This window comes from Chiloscyllium punctatum, chromosome 25 (assembly GCF_047496795.1).
Source record: "Chiloscyllium punctatum isolate Juve2018m chromosome 25, sChiPun1.3, whole genome shotgun sequence".
NCBI lineage: Eukaryota > Metazoa > Chordata > Chondrichthyes > Orectolobiformes > Hemiscylliidae > Chiloscyllium > Chiloscyllium punctatum.
The window spans coordinates 10,883,147-10,904,260 of NC_092763.1; the positions used below are offsets into that span (position 1 = coordinate 10,883,147).

Consider the following 21,114-nt stretch of genomic DNA (forward strand, 5'->3'; position numbering starts at 1 on the left):
GATGGTGGAGGGAGAATGCTCAGGGTTCCGTGTAGGAACATTCAAGTCAGTCATGGCTATGATATCCAGCAATACTACCTTACAAGAACTAGCTTTCTGTCAGAAATGCAATTTGAAGTACTCCTCTTGCTTAATGTAAGACCCTGGTTGCGCAGTGTAACCTTCTGAGAATGACTGTAGCTTTAAACCTCAGTCCGTTCATTACATTAATTAAGTACATTTTACTGATCTATGAATGTAGTTCATTCTCTTTTCTAATAATTACCGTCAAAATCTTATTTTAATTCCCCCTTTTTAAAAATTAGGCAGTCGATACTACGAGTTAACTCTGGCTTTTGCACAGATCATATTCATTACATTCAGAAAATCCCAGTGAACAATCCGACTTTTTCATCAATTATTTAACTGACACATATGACTGATTCGATCTGTCTCTGTGTTCAAGGTAAAAGAGAACAATTAGGCCAAGTGAAAACTGGGATCCAATTTGGAACATGTTTTCAGAGGGGGAAATTACCCATTACCTTCGAAACATCACTAACAGTTTCCCTCTAGAGTAAAGGCTTCTTCAGGCAATTCAGCACTTTGGCTAATTGTGACTATGTTTCAGCAATTTATGCAACATAGAAATGAAGAGGAAGCATTTAGACTGTCAGTATGCACCAGTTTGACCATTTAAGGGACAATGTCAATCACACCTTCCATTTTGAATGATGTTACCACAATTTGTATTACAATATGCAGTCGTCTATTATTTCAACAGGAGTTGAAGCTACATTGTAAGCCCAGGAAAAATATTGTGTTCAAAACTTCAAGTTACACTGCCAGTAATGACTGCTGCTAACTCAGGAAAAAAAATCATTGCTTCCGTTTTTTAAATAAAAACATCTGATGCATTTTGCCAAAATATTTGAAATGTCTTGTTACTAATATTTCTCTTCATTTTTATTAGATATCATATTTGTTTTATGTCTCCAGAACCACTTATCCGAATATCTTTATTTCTGCTTTCATGTTCCTGGATTTTCCTTTGCTTCATTTTAACTTTTTGAAAGGTCATAATGACTTAAGCAGCTCAACTCTTGCTTTCTATTTTTTCTTTTCAGAATGGAGATAAGGAACATCAATCTGTCCTTATTTTCAGTAACTTTCAATGCTCTCTTATTGCAGTAACAAGATGCTTACCTTCACCTGAACTCGTTTCAAACTGTCTCATTTTCTATGTTTTTTTCAGAAAAATGCCTTTATCACATTTAATTCATTTTGTCTATTCCTTGCAATATTTATGATCCATGATTAAACACTTATTAAATACCAACCTCCAATTTGTATCCACTCAAACTCAAAATGAACAGCTAACAAGTGTAAAATACAACTACGTTTAAGCCAGTGGCTTGAAACACCCAAAGTACCCCAAGTTTTCTAACCCACATGCCCTTCCTCAAGCCCATAACACCTAAATTTTGACAGGCAGTGTAATTATTTCATAGGTATGTGCTGTCATGTTGTTTGGTCATATTGAACTTGAATATTGCTAAGAAAAGACAAAACGTATCTTTTTCCAGCGATAATTAAACGTTTTGCATCATCAACTCATTATGCCCATTGTTTCATTGACTTCTGAAAATATTAAATGGAGCAAATAAAATCACTTCCAAACCCACAACAAAAATGAATAGGTGGTTGCAAAGTATTACAATGCAGTTGATTATCTTTGCCTGTAAAGCTTTCTGACTCAGAACCGCAGTGAAATTAAGTGAAATGAGTTGCAAAAATATGAATGATGTACTCATCTAAAAGCCTAGAAAGGATGCATGACAGAAGGCCATTCAGCCTATCATGTCGTGGCAGTTCTTTTTAGAGCAATCCAATTAAACCAATTATTTCCCATTGCTCTGCCATTCCCTCTTTTGTTTTGAATGTTTTGAATCACATTCTGCATCCTCCTGCCTTTCAAACAGTGCATTCCAGATCACTGAATTCAGTAGGTTTGCTGAATCAGATTCACCAGCAGCCACTTGTTGGCTAATCATGCCATAAATAATTTTGTAAATGTACTAGATTGTTGAAAAGTAGTTCAACTGATAGTTTTTGAGAATCTACACTTCTCACTAACTCTAGGCTCTCCGTTAGTAACTTTTTTTGTGAAACTACATTTCTCACCAACTCTAAGCTCTCTGTTGGTAACTTTTTGTGAAATTACATTTCCCACCAACTCCAGGCTGCCAGTAGTGTTTTTTCTTCGTGAAACTACATTTCCCACTAACTCTAGCCTTGGCTATTAACTTTTTTGTGAAACTGCATTTCTCAACAAGTCTAGGCTGTCTGTCAGTAACTATTTTGGTGAAATTACATTTCCCACCAACTCTAGGCTGTCAGTCACATTTTTTTTCGTGAAACTGTGTTTCTCACCAACTCTAGTTCAAGTTTCAGGCGACCACAAATAAAGAGAGCAAAGTTCTGCGGATGCTGGAAATCTGAATTAAAATCAGTGAGTGCTGGAGAGAGTCAGCAGATCTGGCAGCACTTGTGCAGAGGGTTAACGTTTCAGGGTCAAGCCGAATGGAAGTGAGAGTCACATTGAATTTGAAACGTCAACTTTTGCTTTTTCCCTCTCCATGGATGCTGCCAGGCCTGCTAAGAGTCTCAGACACTCTTTTTTTTGTTTTATGACAGGCAGAAGATACAGTGGTCCAACTGGTGTCACCACTGAATTGGTAAGGGGGAGGCTGGTGCCATCTGTGACCTCCTCGCCTCTCTAGGAGCATGAGTGGGGGTGGTGGGCACTCACCTCTGGAAGTGGCATGCCGTTGATGATGAGATCTGGCTGTTGCTGGGAGCTCTGGGTGCTGGTGAAGGTGTGGTACACGTGGTTCCCGGCGGAGTTCCTCGAGTTCTGGTTCTCCACGTTGAGGAAGGTGGCCTCCGACCTGCGGCACCCCAGGGGCAGGGTCTGCTGGTGGTAGTCGAAGTAGTTGAGGGAGGAGGTGAGGGAGGAGCAGCTGACCACGTTCATCTTGTCGGTCTCCTCCATGTCCCTGGGCACCAGGCGGATGTCGTTCTTGCTGATCTTGCCCTTCTTCTTGGGCTTCTTCTGCTGCCCGTAGGAGTACTCGGCCACCCTGCAGTTGTAGGTCCTGATCTCCTTGTTGTCCCGCTTGCACTTGACCGCCACGAAGATCATGGTGACGAAGAGGATGGCGGCGATGGAGCCCAGGGCGATGATGAAGATCAGCGAGAGGTTGAGGGAGCCGCCGGACTCCTGGGCGTCCAGGGCGGGCGACAGGTACACCACGATCAGGGCGGTGGAGGAGAGCGCGGGCTTGCCGTGGTCCTGGGCGACCACCACCAGCTCGTAGGTGGTGTCGGCGCCCTCGGCGAAGCGGCGGCTCGTGCGGATCTCGCCGTTGGCCGCGCCCACGTGGAAGTGCCCGCGCGCCCCCTCCGCGATCTCGTAGCTCAGGCGGCCGTTGTCGCCGTCGTCGTAGTCGTCCGCCCTGAGCACGGTGACCAGGTAGCCGGCGGGCACCCCGCGCGGGATGTAGAGCTCCGCGGTGCCGTTGACCAGCGGCGGCGCCGAGATGAGCGGCACGTTGTCGTTGACGTCGAGCACCAGCACGCGGACCGTGGCGTTGCTCTGCAGCGGAGGCGCCCCGCCGTCCCGGGCCAGCACCTGGAACTCGAAGGAGCGGGTCTGCTCGTGGTTGAAGGAGCGCAGGGCGTAGACGTCGCCCGAGGTCGGGTTGATGGAGACGTAGGTGAAGACCGGCATGTCCTTGACCTGGGACGGGGCGACCTGGTAGGAGACGGTGCCGTTGGAGCCGAGGTCGGGGTCGCGGGCGGACACCGAGAGCAGGTGGGAGCCGGGGGTGTTGTTCTCCTGCACCATCACCTGGTAGACGGGTTGCGCGAACACCGGCGGGTTGTCGTTCTCGTCGCTCACCCGGACGCCGAACGAGCGCGAGGACTGCAGCGAGGGCGAGCCGCCGTCCTTGGCCAGCACCGTCAGGTTGTAGAGGTCCCGCCGCTCCCGGTCCAGGCGGCCGTCCACCAGCACCGTGTAGAAGCTCTCGTACTCCTGCAGGCGGAACGGCGGCTCGCCCAGCAGCTGGCAGCGGACGCGGCCGTTGGGCCCGGAGTCGCGGTCGGACACCCGCACCAGGCCGATCACGTAGCCGGGCGGCGCGGCCTCGCTGACCTCCACCGTGCCGCTGTTGACCGAGAAGAGGCTGATCACCGGCACGTTGTCGTTCACGTCCACCACGTGCACGGTGACCTTGCAGTGGGCCGGGATGGAGTTCGGCCCCAGGTCCTTCGCCTGGACGTCGATCTCGTAGACGGTGCCCTCCTCGTAGTCGATGTCGCCGCGGACGGTGAGCGCGCCGGTGCGGGGCTCGAGCGCGAAGAGCTGGCGGGTCCGCTCGGGCACGTAGCTGTTGAACGAGTAGACCACCTGGCCGTTGCTGCCCTCGTCCGGGTCGGACGCCTTCAGCTCGGTGACCAGGGAGCCGAGCGGCGCGTTCTCCAGCACGCTGACCGTGTAGGCGGCCCTCTCGAAGCGCGGGTAGTTGTCGTTCGAGTCGATCACTCGGATGTTGAGCTGGGTGCTGCCCACCCGCGGCGGCTCGCCCCCGTCCACCGCGCTCAGCTGCAGGCTGTACCGGGACTGCCGCTCGCGGTCCAGCGGCTTCTCCACCACCAGCTCGGCGAAGCGGGAGCCGTCCCCGCGGCTCTTGATCTCCAGCGCGAACAGCTCGCTCGGGCTGAGCCGGTAGCTCTGCACCCCGTACTGGCCGGCGTCCGGGTCGTAGGCGCTCTCCAGCGGGATGCGGGTGCCCGGGCTCGCCGTCTCCGAGATCTCCAGGTCGATCCTCTCGGCGGGGAAGCTCGGCGAGTTGTCGTTCAGGTCCACGATCTCCACCTTGATCACGTAGATCTCCATGGAGTTGACCATCTCCTCCAGCGATATGAGGCACTTGGCGCTCTGGCGGCACAGCAGGTCGCGGTCGATCTTCTGCTTGGTCACCAGTAAACCCGTCAGCGGGTTGATCTCCACCAGGTGAGGCGCCGAGTTGGAGAGGACGCGGAACAGGGGCACCGTCTGCTCCCAGGTGGACAAGCCGGCGTCCTTGGCGATGTTGCCGATCACCGTGCCCGCTCTCTCCTCCTCCACGATCGAGTATTTCAGGTTGACCACGGCGGCGGCAGCCCGAGCCCACAGGAGCAGGGCGAACAGCGGCGCTAGCAACCAACCCATCCCCGCTCAGGGAACCTGTTGATAAAAAATAATAAAATGCCCTGGATTTCACTGCCCACGGCTCCCAGTCATCATGCGAAGGCTCCCTCTCTCTCTCTCTGGGTCCTCACACTTGGTCCTCTCGCCAAAACCGAACGGAGATGCAAAAAAAAGGGAGGGACGAAAAATATAAATAAGACACGCAAACACTTTTGAGTTCACCTTGAAAATATCCCTCCCCTTTCAAAAGGAGATGGGATTTCGAGTTGCCACCGTTGCAATGCACCCTCGGAAACCTCCGCTGTCCCTTCTTGCAACAGCACTCACTTCAGCGACCAACCATGTCGAACTCTTCCCCCCCCCATCCCCTTCCTCAAGACGTTGCAGCAGGAGGGTTAATTTCAGTTGGCGGTCTCAGCCTGCGCCCCCCCCACCCGCCGCCTTTCCGAGAGGAGTTCACAGTGGACAGGAGACACATTGGCGCATCTGGAACGGTGTGGAGCAGGAGGTGGGACTGGGGGCTTGCCGCAGCTCTGCTCTCAGCGCCGCTGCCATTGCAAAGTAGCGAGTGAGCCGCGGCGACTCGGCTTGGCACGGCGGAGTCCCGGGACCGGGCACGCAACTGCAGCCAATCGCAGCCAACTGCCGGCATTGATCGACAGCAGCAAATTGACAAGTTCTTTTGAACACTTCCAGGAGCCCAAGAGATGAGCCACCACTCCTCAGATCCTCACATGAGAGGTGGAGCTTGTGCAAAATGCGAAGTGTGGGAGTTGGAGTATGTGTATGTAGGAGTCTTGTGTGCGTGTGTGACAGCGCGCGTGTGTAAAATAAATCAAGTTGTACACAGCTTCCAAATTGAACACAATTGTTTCGTTCATTTTCCAAACGGCGGTTTCAAAGCGGTTCCGTTTTTGTTTTGTTTTTTTTTACTTTTGACAAGAAAGCAAACGCAGTGCCCTTTCGAAGAGACTTCTTTTTGAACAGTTCTATTAGATGGGTGAGAAGTGGAGGATTAACGCGGATGTAATTTGAGGAATCAATGTGCAGCAGCATAATTGTTATTGTGTTTAAATACCGTAATTACAACAGAGCAGAGGCGGTACCTATTTGCGTCGTATAGTCATCTCCTTTGCTGCAAAAATTGCATTTTTTGGACATCGGAGAGATTGAAGGCAGATCTCTCCCTAACCTAAGTACATTAGACGAGAACACATTTTCTGTTACATGAACAAAGGTTACTTTTTTGAAGCGGGGAGGGAGATGAGGAAGGGAAATTTTATTTCGACATTGATATTTTGTTTTCAAATGTGAGTGGAGGTAATCAGTTTGCCGCTTCTCTTGGGAAAAATCCGTTCCTTGCAGACAGCGTTTTGTTTTAAAGTAACCAAAAGAGCCGCATTTCGGATCTGCCGACAGAAATGGCACAGTTCCGTTTCATTAAAATCCTGCCAATGGTTGACTTTGCACCCGAGTTACAACCGAAATGAACCGGCAAGGTTTCGTTGTTTTTGCACAAAAAGCTCAATGAGTTTATTTAAATTGAAAACACCATGGATGGAGTTCTTTGATGGTATTATGTGGTCGCCTCTGTCGGAACTGTGTGATCAATACAACTGAAGTGGCGCCTGTTCTGTTTGATTGAGTACCAGAATATAGTCTGAATGGGATTCCGTGCCATTAAAAGTCCCCCAGGTGAATTGAAATGGAGGGAGCGATTCAGGTAAAATGATCAACGGTGTAATGGGTCCTCATATTAAATCATTCAACGATAGACAACAATGCGTCAGCCGAATCATATTACCCCGGGGGAAACTAAATAGGATGTCTATGCAAAGCTGTCTTTCTCAGCTAAATAATAGCAAATTCAGATCCAAAAGCCCGATTGCATTACTTCAATGACTGCAAAACCACTGGGTGGATCGAAGCGAAGAGTATTTTATTAAAAGGGCAGGATCCCTGCTGCGTGCCAGCCCCTCAAACACCTTTGATCATTCGCCAACCTTTTTGGGGGTGAATAAGCTACATCCCTTCAGGCGTAGCAGCACCCCCAACGCACGCACACACACTTAAAGAAGATATCAGTGTTAGTAAATTTGTAGGGATTTTAATGAAGGTATCTCGAATGCCAATGCAAAAAAATCCGATCGAGTTAGTCAAACAAACCAAATGCACTGATGTAAACTGAGACACTCGCTCTAGACTATCAGACTGCAGAGCGCTATGTGATCAGGGAAAGTGTGGGGAGTGCTGCTGGTGTTAACAGTTTGTGTACTGAGTCGGCACTTGCTGTACAGTGTGAATGATACTGAACAGGCAGAACCGTTTTTCTTTACCGGAACTGTGATGAAGTCAAATCTCCGCGATGTGCAATCAGGGCTGGAAAAGTAAACGCGCGCGTTCTTCCAATCTTGGCACAATGATATTTCGGAGCTCTCGTTCCGTCTGTGCACAAATCGATGTGAACGCCGAGGAAGCTTTGTCCCCGGTTTCAACAATACGATTTTTTTGCGGGGGCAAAGGGATGTCTCGATGGTGTTGACTCTTTGGTCATGTGTTTGTGCAATCAGATTCGTTTGATCTTTTTGACTACAGTGTCAACCCGTGCGGAATGAGGAATATACTCAATTAATCTAAAACTCCTGTATTGGTTGACTGACGTCTTAAGCTATTGGGAACATCGTTTGTGGGGGGGGGGCGGGGGGGTGGGGGAGAGGGGGCTGGGAGGAAATGAACCTCACTAGCGCCACACAGTGGGGAAAATTAAATGAATCCCTGGACCCGATTGAGGGGACAATTGCAGCTGATCCCAGGATCACCCAGCTGTCCATTGAGTCGATGGCTGGCTTCTCACTTTCAAATCAATATTTACCAAGTGACACGGATTTTTCTTTACGCAGCTTGCACAGACTATTCTAGATTTAGTGGTGTTTCCGTTCATCCCCTGTTTTGCACTGCAGTGAGATTAAAGACACAGTATGTGGTACAATGATAATGGTATGCCTCGCATGCCAATATAATCATTGTTTTCACTTGCAATTAAGGTGCTGGTGAGTCCTAACAATGGGCTTAATTGTCAGATATCCTCATTTAAATAGTGTAGTTGCTTTGAATTATGTTCTGCAGAAAGCGTTGCGTGTTAGATTTGTTGACGAATGGTGAGGCTAAATAGGTCTGTCTTTATTCCTGATGAAGGGCTTTTGCCCGAAACGTCGATTTTACTGCTCCTCGGATGCTGCCTGAACTGCTGTGCTCTTCCAGCACAACTAATCCGGAATCTGGTTTCCAGCATCTGCAGTCATTATTTTTACCTAGGTTTTTAACTAAGTTGCTCTTTGGGAATATGAAATCACATTCCTGTCATTTTGTCTGATTTGGGAAGGCTGACTGGATATTAAGTGTTAAGAAAAAAATGAAAGTTGATTTCTTGTCTTCGGGCTTGCTGAAGCACATATTAACATGTTAAACTTTCATGGAGAGCACTAACACTTTATTTTACGTTTATGTTAAGACAGAGATTTAGCAAAAAAAACTTTACAGAATATTATGGTGACCTTAAAAAATACTGGAGAATACTTTAGTGTCATCCACTGTTGGAAGATTAAATAGAGAGAGGAAGTCTTATTTTGGATAACGTTTCAAGTGCGTAAGTGGTTAGAATGACACATGAAAACTGCAGTATCCTTACACTGCATAATCTTAAAACCCTTGAAAACCCAGTGCACAAATCTAAACTCTCAATTTTTTTCCACGGTGCTGCAGGCAGTTTTATGACAGTTTTAACTCTGTATGTGATAACAACATTGTACAAACATGAATATTCATCTGATTTAATTTTCATGAGTCATGAAAAATGTATGGAAGCTTAACTTTTACTGTACTAATGGGCTTTTAATTAGCATGCAAATTTTTTAGAGAAAAGTTTGAATTCAACCTGGGCATAGTCTCCTAAATTGACTATTGCAGTTTGAATCAAGCATTAAATGTTTTGCAACAATTTAAATAAATTATGCCACATTATTACCTAAATGATTAAACATGTAATTTTGTGTTAAAATGTCTTAATAATCAATGCCTGATTGACAGCCATTAACAAGAGTGTTTCTGTTTTGCTTTATCCATTTGTAGGTTATCCCTGCTTTTCTATTATGATCTATTAGTCTTATTTTAATTGTGGTGTTGGTGCCACTCTTTTGTAATCTATTGGTGCTAATTACATACACTTTGGCATTCTTATTCTTGATATGCATCAACCAAGCTCTTTTACTAATTCCATGTCAACACAAGAGTTGCACAGTCACTTGACATATAGCATCATAATGAATGCTGATGCCATGAAAGTGAGGTTAAACTGAGCAACAGCTTTAATTGATCTGTCATCTGATTAGGAGATTGACTTTTACTGTCTCCAATTTCAGTGTTCCTGATACCATTTCTATTTCCATGTCAAAGTGTAGCAACAGGATGATCCTGGTAAATTGTTTATTTCAATGAGTTTCTCCTTTGTATTATCTCCTTTTTTCATTTTCTCCTTATTTCCATTGACTCGTCTAAAGCTCTCTGGTCTTTTGATGATTTAAAATTTTTTGGACTAAATTGTTTCTTTTTCACTTGGGTATACAATTACTTTACAATTCTCTCTCCTCAAGTTTCAGTCTAATCCAATAGCCTAACTAGTCTCTTCTATCACACTCCACTCTGCTTTTCCATGTTTGTTCTTAGCCTCAACCGCCATCCTTTTAATTTTGCTAACTTTCTCCAGTTAGAATGTTATTACAGAAGCCTGCATGGTTCCAGCTATGCCTGACTTTTTGTATGAGATGTGGAACATCTTTTGTTCTAATCATGCTCACATCTCCTCCTTGATCTGTTTTGTTTTGTTGATGACTGTTTTGAAGCTGTTTCCTGCTCGCATTCAAATTAGGAAAATATAATTGATTGTACTTCCAATTTCATTAAATCTTCTTGGTAATTCTTCCCTGGACTTGTCCCATTCTTCATTTCTGTCAAAATCTGTAGGCATATATTACAAGTTCACTATCTTTCAAACTTACTTATACTTCTTCCCACAACACTTCCTGAAAAAGCCACCATCCCTTAGCCTAATTTTAAATTTGTCTCATGGCTAACCTGATGATTTCAATTTCCCCACAAAAACATTTGAACTGTCCTTTCTTGTCATCTGAGATATTGCCTTACTTGTAAGCCCTTGTTTGTATGTCTTCTTTTGTGACTCCATTCAACTCATCTGACTCCTTTCACAGCCCTAACAATGTTTCCTTTCTATGTGTACCTTTTATCCTACCATGCTATCTTAACTATTACCATCAAACCTAAAAACATTTAGTGGATTTGCTTGAACACCTTTTATAATATCCCCAATACACATTCTGATCATACCAATAAACACATTCCCCTGTTCAATTCTCTGCCTACCTGAAGGAGTGTTCCTTCTGTAATATTTTGTTCATTTTCTATTTCACATGTGAGATTGGGAAACAAAAATATTTCAAAGGAATAAAGGGATATGGGGCAAAGCTGGTATATGGCATCACATCACAGATTGAATGTTGAATAGTAGAAAAGACTCAAGGCTAAATGGCCTGCCTCTGGTCTTACATTCCTACTTGAATTCCTTCATTACAAAGGCCCCTAGATTTCTTTCCTTTAGAACTGTAGCATATGGAAAATTTGCATCATCTACCCTTACCAAAGACATCATAGATTCCTTCTGTATTTATCAACAATTCATGTTCAAATGTCCAATCTCTTCTAGCACATTTGCTACTTATGTGTTTCAGTAGTCCAGCTAATATCAACTCTTGCTTTGCGAAAAATTGCAAGGAATGTAAATTGTGGTTAAAGTGAGCCATAGTGCTGGCTCATATGTCATTAAAGTGAAGAGCCCAGGCTACTCCCAAATGTTTCAACTTGAATCTGTTCCTTCTATCTGTGTCATGTCCCTGCACACAGAAAGTTTAGTTAGTATCAAACTTGGCTAATGGTGCAAAATCTGCACAGGTGAAAGCTCTTATCAGGCTGCAGTTCATTGTTAAATGGGAAGTTGCGCTCATGGTAAAAATAGTGACTAATTGTTCACAATGAGTTATGGCTGGGTAATTACCATTAGGTTGTTCCTAATGGTGGGTGAGATGTTAACAAGAGGTCACAAATTTAAAATAATCACAAAAAGAATCAAGGGAGACATTAGAAAAATAATCCATATTGAGAAGATAATTAGATGCAGGTTTCTGAGCCACAACCATAGTTAAAATAGAGCTTAGATATTATTTCATAAATAATTGAAATGGTTGCTTAAAATTAAAAAGTTAAGGAGTGCAGGGAGTGAGCAAAGGAATTAGATTTAAATCGATGGTTTGAGGAGTAAACTAACAGAAACACTTGACTGTCTAAACAGCCTCTTCATGTATTGTAATATTTCTAACCTTTTGAAGAGTCATCTAAACTCGAAACATTAGCTTGCTTTCTCTCCATGGATGTTGCTAGACCCGTTGTGATCTCCAGCACTTTTTGTTTTCAAAAGAGTTATTCTTCCTACCTGTGGGTTCAATGAGAGGGTGACCAAAGTGGTAGAGGAGAAGACTGCTTACACAAGGAGAAAAGTGAAAGTAAACATGTTCTTCCGCACTATGTATATTTCATTTGGGTAGTAATTGAAGTGGAGCTACTTATATTACTTGTGGCTTGCTATCGTATTTATACCAACTGATGTGCAGGTATCCTTTTTGATCGCTTAGCAAGATCTATCTTGAAAGATTCATGATGTAATGAGCTTCTCTTTGACAGAAACAGTTAGATTAGATTAGTTACAGTGTGGGAACAGGCCCTTTGGCCCAACAAGTCCACACCCCGACCTGCTGAAGCACAACCCACTCTCCTACATTAATCCCTTCACCTAACACAACGGGCAATTTAGCTTGGCCAATTCACCTAACCTGCACATATTTGGACTGTGGGAGGAAACCGGAACACCCAGAGGAAACCCACTCAGACACGGGGAGAATGTGCAAACTCCACACAGTCAGTCACCTGAGACGGGAATTGAACCCGGGTCTCTGGCACTGTGAGGCAGCAGAGCTAACCACTGTGCCACTGTGCTGCATTGCAATTTTTTAAAATCAGAATCCTTCTCTCACATAAATACTTTTAACCATATTCATGACCAGCCTCTTGACCTTGTTTCCCCATGCTGAATTGTTACTGTCAGCGTAAGTCCCATTTGGAAGGAAAGCACCGATCATTTCCTTATATTGTTCTTCATCTATATCCCCTTACCTCTCCACATCATTTTTTTTCTCTTGGTGAACATCCTTGATTTAATTCAAAACTTTTCTTCAAGCCTTTTCACAATGCATTTTCAAATTCCCAACTATCTAGCCTTTGGCCAATGATTCATCATGACAATATGCAACAATAAATCACACTTTCTTCAGCATCTTTCATCTTCCTTATCCTATTAAAGTGATTACACACTATCATTCTAGTCATCGCCCAGGTATAACTTACCTTTGCACTCAAGTGTAAGGAATGTAGATTAGAATTTTTTTGCCAGACAATTGGTTTAACCATCCGTTGCCAGATCTGAATCACAAAACACAGTACTGGAAATCCAAACAATATATGATGGAAATATTCAGGAGCTCAGACAGTATTTTTGGTGAGAGAAATGAAATGGGTTGTGTGGAGTGTGCAAATTGGAAGATTGCAAAGGTAACCCTGCCATTTTGCAAGGGAGGGAGAGGAACCAGGGAACTGCAAATCCATTAGCCTCATGTCAGTAGAAGAGTCATTACTAGAATCTATTAAAAAAGATGTGATTACTAGATATTTAGAAAATAATTGATTGAACAGTTGCAACATGATTTTATGGAGGAGAAGCCGCGTGTTGACAAACCTGATAGAGTTTTTTTGAAGATGTTACCAACAGATTTGATAAGGGGGATCCAGTGGTTGTGCACCAGGATTTTTAGATTTTTAAACGGTTTTTGATGAAGTTCCACAAAGGGGTTAAGTAAACAAAATGTAAGTGCCTGGGATTAGGGTAATTAAACAAGCATGGATCGAAAATTTGTCAATAGGCGGAAAGCAGAGAGTAGAAATAATGGATCATAAATGATGAAAAGCAGTGGATGAAAATCAATCCTTGCCACACACCACTGGCCACATGCCTCCAATCTGAAAAACAACCCTCATCTCCACTCTCTGTATCCTAGCTTCAAGACAATTTTGTATCCAATTAGTTTGGTCTCCCAGATTTGATGTGATCTAACCTTGCTAACCAATTTACCATGTGAGAGCTTTTCACATGCCTTGCTGAAATCCACATTGACAGCAAGTACTTTGTCTTCATCAAAAGTTTCTGTCAGTGAGACATGAGTTTCCACTCACAAAGCCATGTTAACTATCCCTAATCAGTCCATGCTTTGTAAATGGATGTGTATCTTGTCCCTCAGAATCCCCTCCAACAACTTACTCACCACTGACATCAGGTCACCATTCTATAATTCACTGGATTTTCTTTACCACCTTTCTTAAATAATGGCGCCGCACAAGCCAACCTCCAGCACCTCACCCATGGCTATCATGATACAAATATTTTGGCAAGAAGTCCAACAATCTGTTTCCTAGCTTCCCTCAAAGTTCACCTGATCAGGTCCTGTGGATTTATCCACCTTTCGGCATTTCAAGGCATTCAGCGTCTCCTCTTCGGCAATGTGGACACTTTTCAGGATATCGCTTATGTATTTTCCCAAGTTTTCTAGCTTCCATGTCCTTCTGTGCAGTAAATAGTAATGAAAAATACTTGTTTAGTACCTCACTCACCTCCTGTGTTTCAATACATAGCCTTGTTTATATTTAAGGGGTCATATCCTCTCCTTAGTTACAATGTAATTGTAGAATTTCTTTGGATTCTCCTTGCCGTAGAATCTCAAACCGCTTTTTGCCATCATGAGTTCCTTCTTGAATGTATTGCCCTTAAACTCTTTGAGGGATTCACTCAAAGAAGCATAGAATTCCAACACTGTGGAAGCAAGCCATTTGGCCCACTCAGTTGGTACCGATCCTCCAAAGAGTCTTCCACCCAGCCCACCTCCCTACCTGATCCCTATAACCCTGTATTTCCCATGACTAAATCACCTTGCCTACACATACCTGGAAATTATGAACAATTTAGCGTGGTCAATCCACCTACCCTGCACATCTTTTGATTGTGAGAGCAAAGCGGGTAACCCGGAGGAAACCCACCCAGTCATGGGTAGAACATGAAAACTCCACACAGACAGTTGCCTGAGGCTGGAATCAATCTTAGCTGTGTGTATAAAACATACGTCTCCTTCTTTTTCTTGACCAAGGCCTCAATTTCTCGAGTCATCCAGCATTCCTTACACCTAAACAGCCTTGCCCTTCTCTCAAGAGGGAACATATGGACTTTAGCAAGTTGTTTGACAAGATTCCACATGGTTTTACTGTTGTGTCACTATTGTCTTACCAGATCATAGGGGCTGCTCTCATTTGAGAGAAGAGACTGGTGGTGATTTAACCAGAGGGCCACAAGTCCTCAAGCGAGGGACGAGGTTGAGAAGCAGAATCCATGGTAACCTGAAACCAGTGGTGGGAGTTGAACCCATGCTGTTGGTATCACACTGCTCTATAAACTAACAACCCAGACAACTGAGCTAAACTGATTCCGTCTGCATGGTAAATTGTTTGGTAAGGTTAGACCACAAGGAATCCAGGGAGAGACAGCAAATTGGATACAGAATTGGTTTGAAGGTAGGAGGCAGGGTGGTGGTGGAGGGTTGTTTTTTGGATTAGAAGCCTGTAACCAGTGGTCTACAGCAATGCTTGGTGCTGGGTCCACTGCAAAATGATTCGGTCATGAATATAGGAGGTATGGTTAGTACTTTTACAGATGACACCAAAATTGGTGGTGTAGTGGACAATGGTGAAGGCTACCTTACAGTATAATGGGACCTTGACCAGATGGGCCAAGGATGGAGTTTAATTTAAATAAGTGTGTGGTGTTGCATTTTGGTAACGTAAACTAGGGCAGGACTTATGCAAGTTAATTAATAAGGTTCTTGGAAGTATTGCTGTATAAAGAAACCCAGGGGTGCAGGTGCATTGTTCCTTGAAAGTGGATTCACAGGTGGACAGGCTGGTGAGAAGGCACTTGGCACGCTCACCTTTATTGGTCATGCATTAGTTGAGGAGTTGGGAAGGCATATTGCAGCTGTACAAGACAGGATTAGGCTTTTTTTTAGATTACTGCCTTCAATTCTAGTCTCCCTGCTATAGGAAATATGTTGTGAAACTTGAAAGGGTTCAGAAAAGAATGTTGCCAAGATTGGAGGGTTTAAGCTATAGGGTAAGGCTAGGGCTATTTTCTCTAGAGTGTTGGAGGCTGAGAGATTTATAAAATCATGAGAAGCATGGATTGAGTGATAGCCAAGGTATTTTTCCCAATGTAGATGAATCTAAAACTAGAGGGTGAAGGTTTAAGGTCAGAGGGGAACGATTTAATAGAGACCTGAAGGGCAACTTTCTTCATGCAGAGTTGTGCATGTATGAAATGAACTGCCAGAGGAAGTGATGGAGGCTGGTACAATTACAACATTTAAAAGGCATCTGGATGAGTTTCTGAATAGGAAAGTCAAATGCTGCCAAATGGGACTAAATCTGTTTAGGATATCTGGTCAGCATGGACAGGTTGGCTGAAGGGTCTGTTTCCATGCTGTATTACTTTATGACTCTGTTCTTGGGTTGGTAGGCTGGTACAAAAGGTATCAGTGCTTGGATGCCAAGTTTTCAGTTACTTGTATGTGGGAGCAAGTATAATATACACAAATTTGCATTTGACACAAAATTAGTTGGAATCGTGAATTTGCTAGGAGGACGCAAAGAAGCTTGAAGGGAATTTAGCCAGGCTGAGTGTGTGGACAAAACCATTGCAGATGGAATATAACATGGACAAGGGTGAGATTGTCCACTCTGGTAGAAGAAGTGAATGAGTGGAGTATTTTTTGAATAGTGAGAGATAGGAAAGAATTGATGTCTAAAGGGACAAAGATATCATTGTTCATAAGTCATTGAATGCTACTAATAGGTGAAGGTTGTTCTTATGGTGTAATGGGAGTGTCCCTACCCCTGGGCCAAGAGGCCTGGATTCAAGTCCCAGCTGCTCCAATATATATTAACATATCTAAACAGGCTGATCAGAAAAATAGGTTAAAAACAAACCACTGTGCTACAAGCAATCCAGAAGAAAAATAGTATATTAGTTTTATTGCAAGAGGATGTGAATACAGAAACAAAGAAATCTCATTTGACAATAGAATGACAATAGAAAATTCTACAGAACATTGGTGAGACTGCATCTAGAATATTGTGTGCATTTCTGGACCATGTGCCGAAGGAAAGAGACTTGGTACAGAGGGATTGCAGTGAATGTTTACTGGGCTGATTCTGGGAATGTTCTGTGAGGAAAACCTGATGAGACAGGGACTCTGTCTCTAGTTTGGAAGAATGAGAGCAATCTCAAAGAAACTTGCAAAATTCTCAAAGGGATGAACAGAATAATGATTCTCTTGTCTGCACCTTAGAAATCAGTCTCTGAATAACAGGCAAGCCATTAAGGACTGAGATGAGAAGGAACTTCTTCACCGTGAAGTCAGTGAATCTTTGGAATTTGGTTCCCCAGAGGGCTGTGCAAGCGTAGTCACTAAGTAAGGTGTACAAATTACATTAAGGGATATGGAGGTAGCATAACAATAGTTTGTTGAGGTAGATAGTCTATAGCAGGCTCAAGTGGCTGAATTCCCTATTTCTGCTTGAATGTTTTTATGTCCACTGTAGTAGGCAAAATGGCAGTTGGATATCAAGAATTGTGCAGGTGGTTGCATGTCAGGCTCTTGCCATAAATTCCCACTTGCATGAAACTTAAATGCAATATTATGTCAATTGATTCTGTCTCCCATTTAATGAAACTCATACATGTTTCTCCTGCTCTCAATAACTCACCCAGTAGAATCTGGCATCTAATCTGGGTCTTCCTTGACTCACTGAGAGACCCTTGGACTGCCAGGAGACTGAGTCACAGGGCATTGGATTTGTCTTGTTTTGTCTGTGTAAAAACTCACCGTGATGGGGGCTGAACCTCAGGCAGGGAATTCAAAACCCCGAACTAACAAATCCAAAATTTAAAGGACAGTCTTAACTGAGGAACAAATCCGTCATCTCTTAATTTGGCATCAGTCTGTATCTCAAAGGAGAGGACATTTAGGAAGCTGTCTGCAATGAAAGTGAGAGATGTTGGGAGCACAGGAATCAGTTATCCATCCTTCCCTTTTTCATCACAGAGTACAACACACCAAGGTGTTAGATCAAGGAACAATTCCTTCAGAATCCTGAAAGGAGAGGAGTGAGGAATGTATGTTTGGTGATGGCATCACATTGGATGAGCTGGAAATAGCAGAGTTTGATCTCTTGAAAACTGTGTTCGGGGAAGGTGAGGACAAGGGGAACTCTACCACAGCTTAGAGAGGGAGGGCAAGAGGTGAGAGGTGAAGTGCCACAAATGGGAAATACATAATTGAGGACCCTGTTGCCCACAATGAATCCTTGATTGAAGAGAAAGGAAATGATGTGCTGTGTGGAAGATTGCATCATTAGAACAGAGATGGCAAAACTGGGAGAAATGGACATTATCAGTCCTACTCTGCATTGGTAATGCTGCCCACTACTCAAAGATAATTGAGGAAAATAAATATATGGTCCTCTTCACCACAAACTGTCTTCCTAATCATAACCTCAACCAAATCATGTTTCCACTCTCACCCTCAGCAATTAAAGTGAGCTGCCCTGAACTACTTTGGCAGAAGGATTAAGACAATCCAACCAATGGCTTCTGTTGTTTTCCACCCTTCTCTAGCCAGCAAGAACAAACTTCCTCTAAAGATCTTTGCTACCCTAGGTCTGAAATCACAGCCTTCTTTGGTTTTTCTCCTATTACCCCTTATTGCATCTTTGAGCTCACTTTATTCATGAGACACTCCTCCTGCCTCCTCGATTTTGTTCCCACTGAACTGCTGATTACCCAAATTCCTTTGCCTGTTCCTATGTTAGCCAATATTATTAATAATTTTCTCAACTCATAATATTTTCTCCTCCTTCAAATTTGCTTAATCATCTCTCTTCTCAAACAATATTTCATCTCTTTGTCCTTACAAACTGCTGCTCCACTCTGAAGCTCCTTTCCTTGCTAAAGTCTATAAATGTTCCACCACCTTTTATTCTCTCACTTATCTTCCTTGGGATTCCATATTTGAATTCCCCCCACCAAGGTGTATTTCTAACCCCTAGGACAATTCTGAAACTGTTCTTATTAAAGTCATGAATTATATTGCTACAGATCACTGGGCTAGTGCACTTGAAATCATGTCCCGCTTTTCCCAGTGTCATCACGAAAGTTAAAGATTTTATCAAAAGGCTTGCAGACTTCCCCAATTTATCTGTCTTTTAGACCCAGGTTGACAGAAGGCACAAACCAGGTGTCTGTACATATCAAGAATTACTATTTATTGCAAATAAATAAATGGATTCTGGCTACAGGCAAACAATTATGAATTATCGACATATAGTTCCACTAATTAAAACTCTAACACCTCCTTATAAAACTCCCCTTATACACACGTACACAGAGACAAACAGTCAGACATAAAAAAAACTTGGGTGTCACGGGTGGAGGGAAAGGCTGAGAGGGGACTTCAATTGTCCCTGTCTACATGACTGAGATGATCTTTTTGGTTTGTCAGAACTTGCAGTTTCTCTGTTTCTCTTCTCCAAGCACTCAGGGTGGTGCATTCACATTTAATAATCTCTGGCATTTTTGTTAAGTGTAATAGCCTACAGCTAATGAAGAGGGGAAATAGTCTGATTTTCTTCAGGCTTGAGGTTTTTTTTTAACTGCAGAGTAAAGGGCAGCTCTTTTTTCAATGATCCAATAGTTTTTGCCCAAACATTCATACTCACAAATTGTTCAACTACCTGGGAGACCATCACATAGTTACTACCAGGCAGAAGGCACTTTCTTCGACAATTAGTCATAATTTCTGAGAATAATCAGTTACTCCTTTCGTTCACACTTCCTGGCTTCAACTCGTTTGCTACTAGAATTCCCCCACTGCTTGATCAAGCAGCATTGTAAACAGTACTTACAATGAGTATCAGACAGCTTTTAAAAAGTGCAAGAATTCTTGATCTTTACAATAGATAGGGTGAATAGCAAAGATCTTTTCCCAGGGTAGTGGAGTCCAAAACTAGAAGCCATAGGTCTAAGGTGAGAAGAGAAAATTTTTAAAGACACCTAAGTGGCAATTTTTCCACACAGTGGGCGGTATGTGTATGGAATGAGCTGCCAGAGGAAGTGGTGGAGGCTGGTACAATTACATTTAAAAGGCATCTGGATGGGTATATGAATAGAAAGGGTTCAGAGTGATATGGGCCAAATGCTGGCAAATGGGACTGGATTAGTTTAGGACATTCTGGTCGGCAAGGATGAGTTGGACCGAAGGATCTGTTTCCATGCTGTATAGCTGTGTCACTATGATTCTATTACAATCTTTTACTCATTTCAGTCTGCAAAAAAAACTACAAAAAAAGAATGTTGTCTTTACAATGTCTCTGTTGACCCTGATGCACAATTTCTTTTTAATCTGTCTGCAAATTCTAACATGGTTGACAATTAAATTCTGCCACTGTCCATCTATCTCTCACCCTTCAACACTTAACCTCCAGCCCAATAATCTCTCAAGGTTTTATTCATTTAAGGAATCTATTTCACATTCCAATTTTAATCCCTCTATCAACTACTGACAAATTTGCTAATGATGAACCCTTAAACACTGGAAATCTCTCTCAAAAGCTCTCTCAGCCTCTCTTTCCTCCTTTAAGACATTTCTAATAATTTTTCCCCTTTTCAAGTTTGGGTTACAAGGTCTTATGATCACTTATGTGGTGCGGTACCAAAAGTTATTTGCTAATGCATGGGATGTCTTAATGCATTTCAAGTGCTATGTAAATGCAAATTGCTTTTGTTGTCATTTCGAATTCATCTTGAACCAATGACACAGCATTGTGACAGCTGATCTTATGAAATCACATCTCCTCTGATACACTCAAGTACATACGAATGGGTTAATGTGAGGTTACAGGAATAGTGATGGATGGGATCAAGATGTTTCAACATTTTGCACCAAACTTTCTTGGTCACTTTCAATATTCAAGTAATTAAGGGCTACAGGTAACTCAAAATAATTTTCTTCCTCACTAAATCACTTGATACTGCATGCCAGTTAATTTTGAATAAATAAAGTGCTGTCAGAAGAGGAATACATGAAAAAAATAAACAAGAATGACAGACTACCCTGCAAAGCCAACTAATGAAGTACAGCAAAATGTAATTGGGAGTGTAAATTGATATGTTCAACTGTGAACAAAACAACAATGAAGCTGCCTTCCACATAAATGTATAATTTTTATGAATTAATCAGACCAGGTCTCAGGATTATTGGTAAATTAAAGATATGATTGAGGTGTGTCTGTAGGTAGAGCCTCCTCCAAAATCCTAAAGTTTGGTTTTGAACTTCATCTTGGGAATTATTAAGTTTTGACAAGGAATGCTCTTCATTTAAACCCATTATGCCTCCAAGGATAAGGGACATATATGGCCAGACATTTGATTTAATTAATTAAGTTTTCCACCAGTGAGGTTTCATTTTGCTAACACTAAATTTCAATCTTACTTTTAGCAATATTTTTTGAGTTGTTTGGTAATCTGATCTGATTGTGCCTTCTGA

General features: G+C 43.1%; 1 protein-coding gene across 3 annotated transcripts in view; it reads right to left on the minus strand.

Annotated features, from left to right (window-relative positions):
• Positions 1-6,007, minus strand: part of pcdh19 (protocadherin 19) — a 254,469-nt gene extending 248,462 nt beyond the window's left edge. Inside the window, exon 1 of one of the 3 annotated variants that reach the window (XM_072594681.1) lies at positions 2,792-6,007. In XM_072594681.1, the coding sequence (XP_072450782.1) occupies positions 2,792-5,257 (2,466 nt within the window). In that variant the 5' untranslated portion in view covers positions 5,258-6,007. The remainder of the gene's footprint in view (positions 1-2,791) is intronic. The other 2 variants (XM_072594680.1, XM_072594679.1) reach the window with 2 other exon arrangements.
• Positions 6,008-21,114: the final 15,107 nt, after the last annotated feature.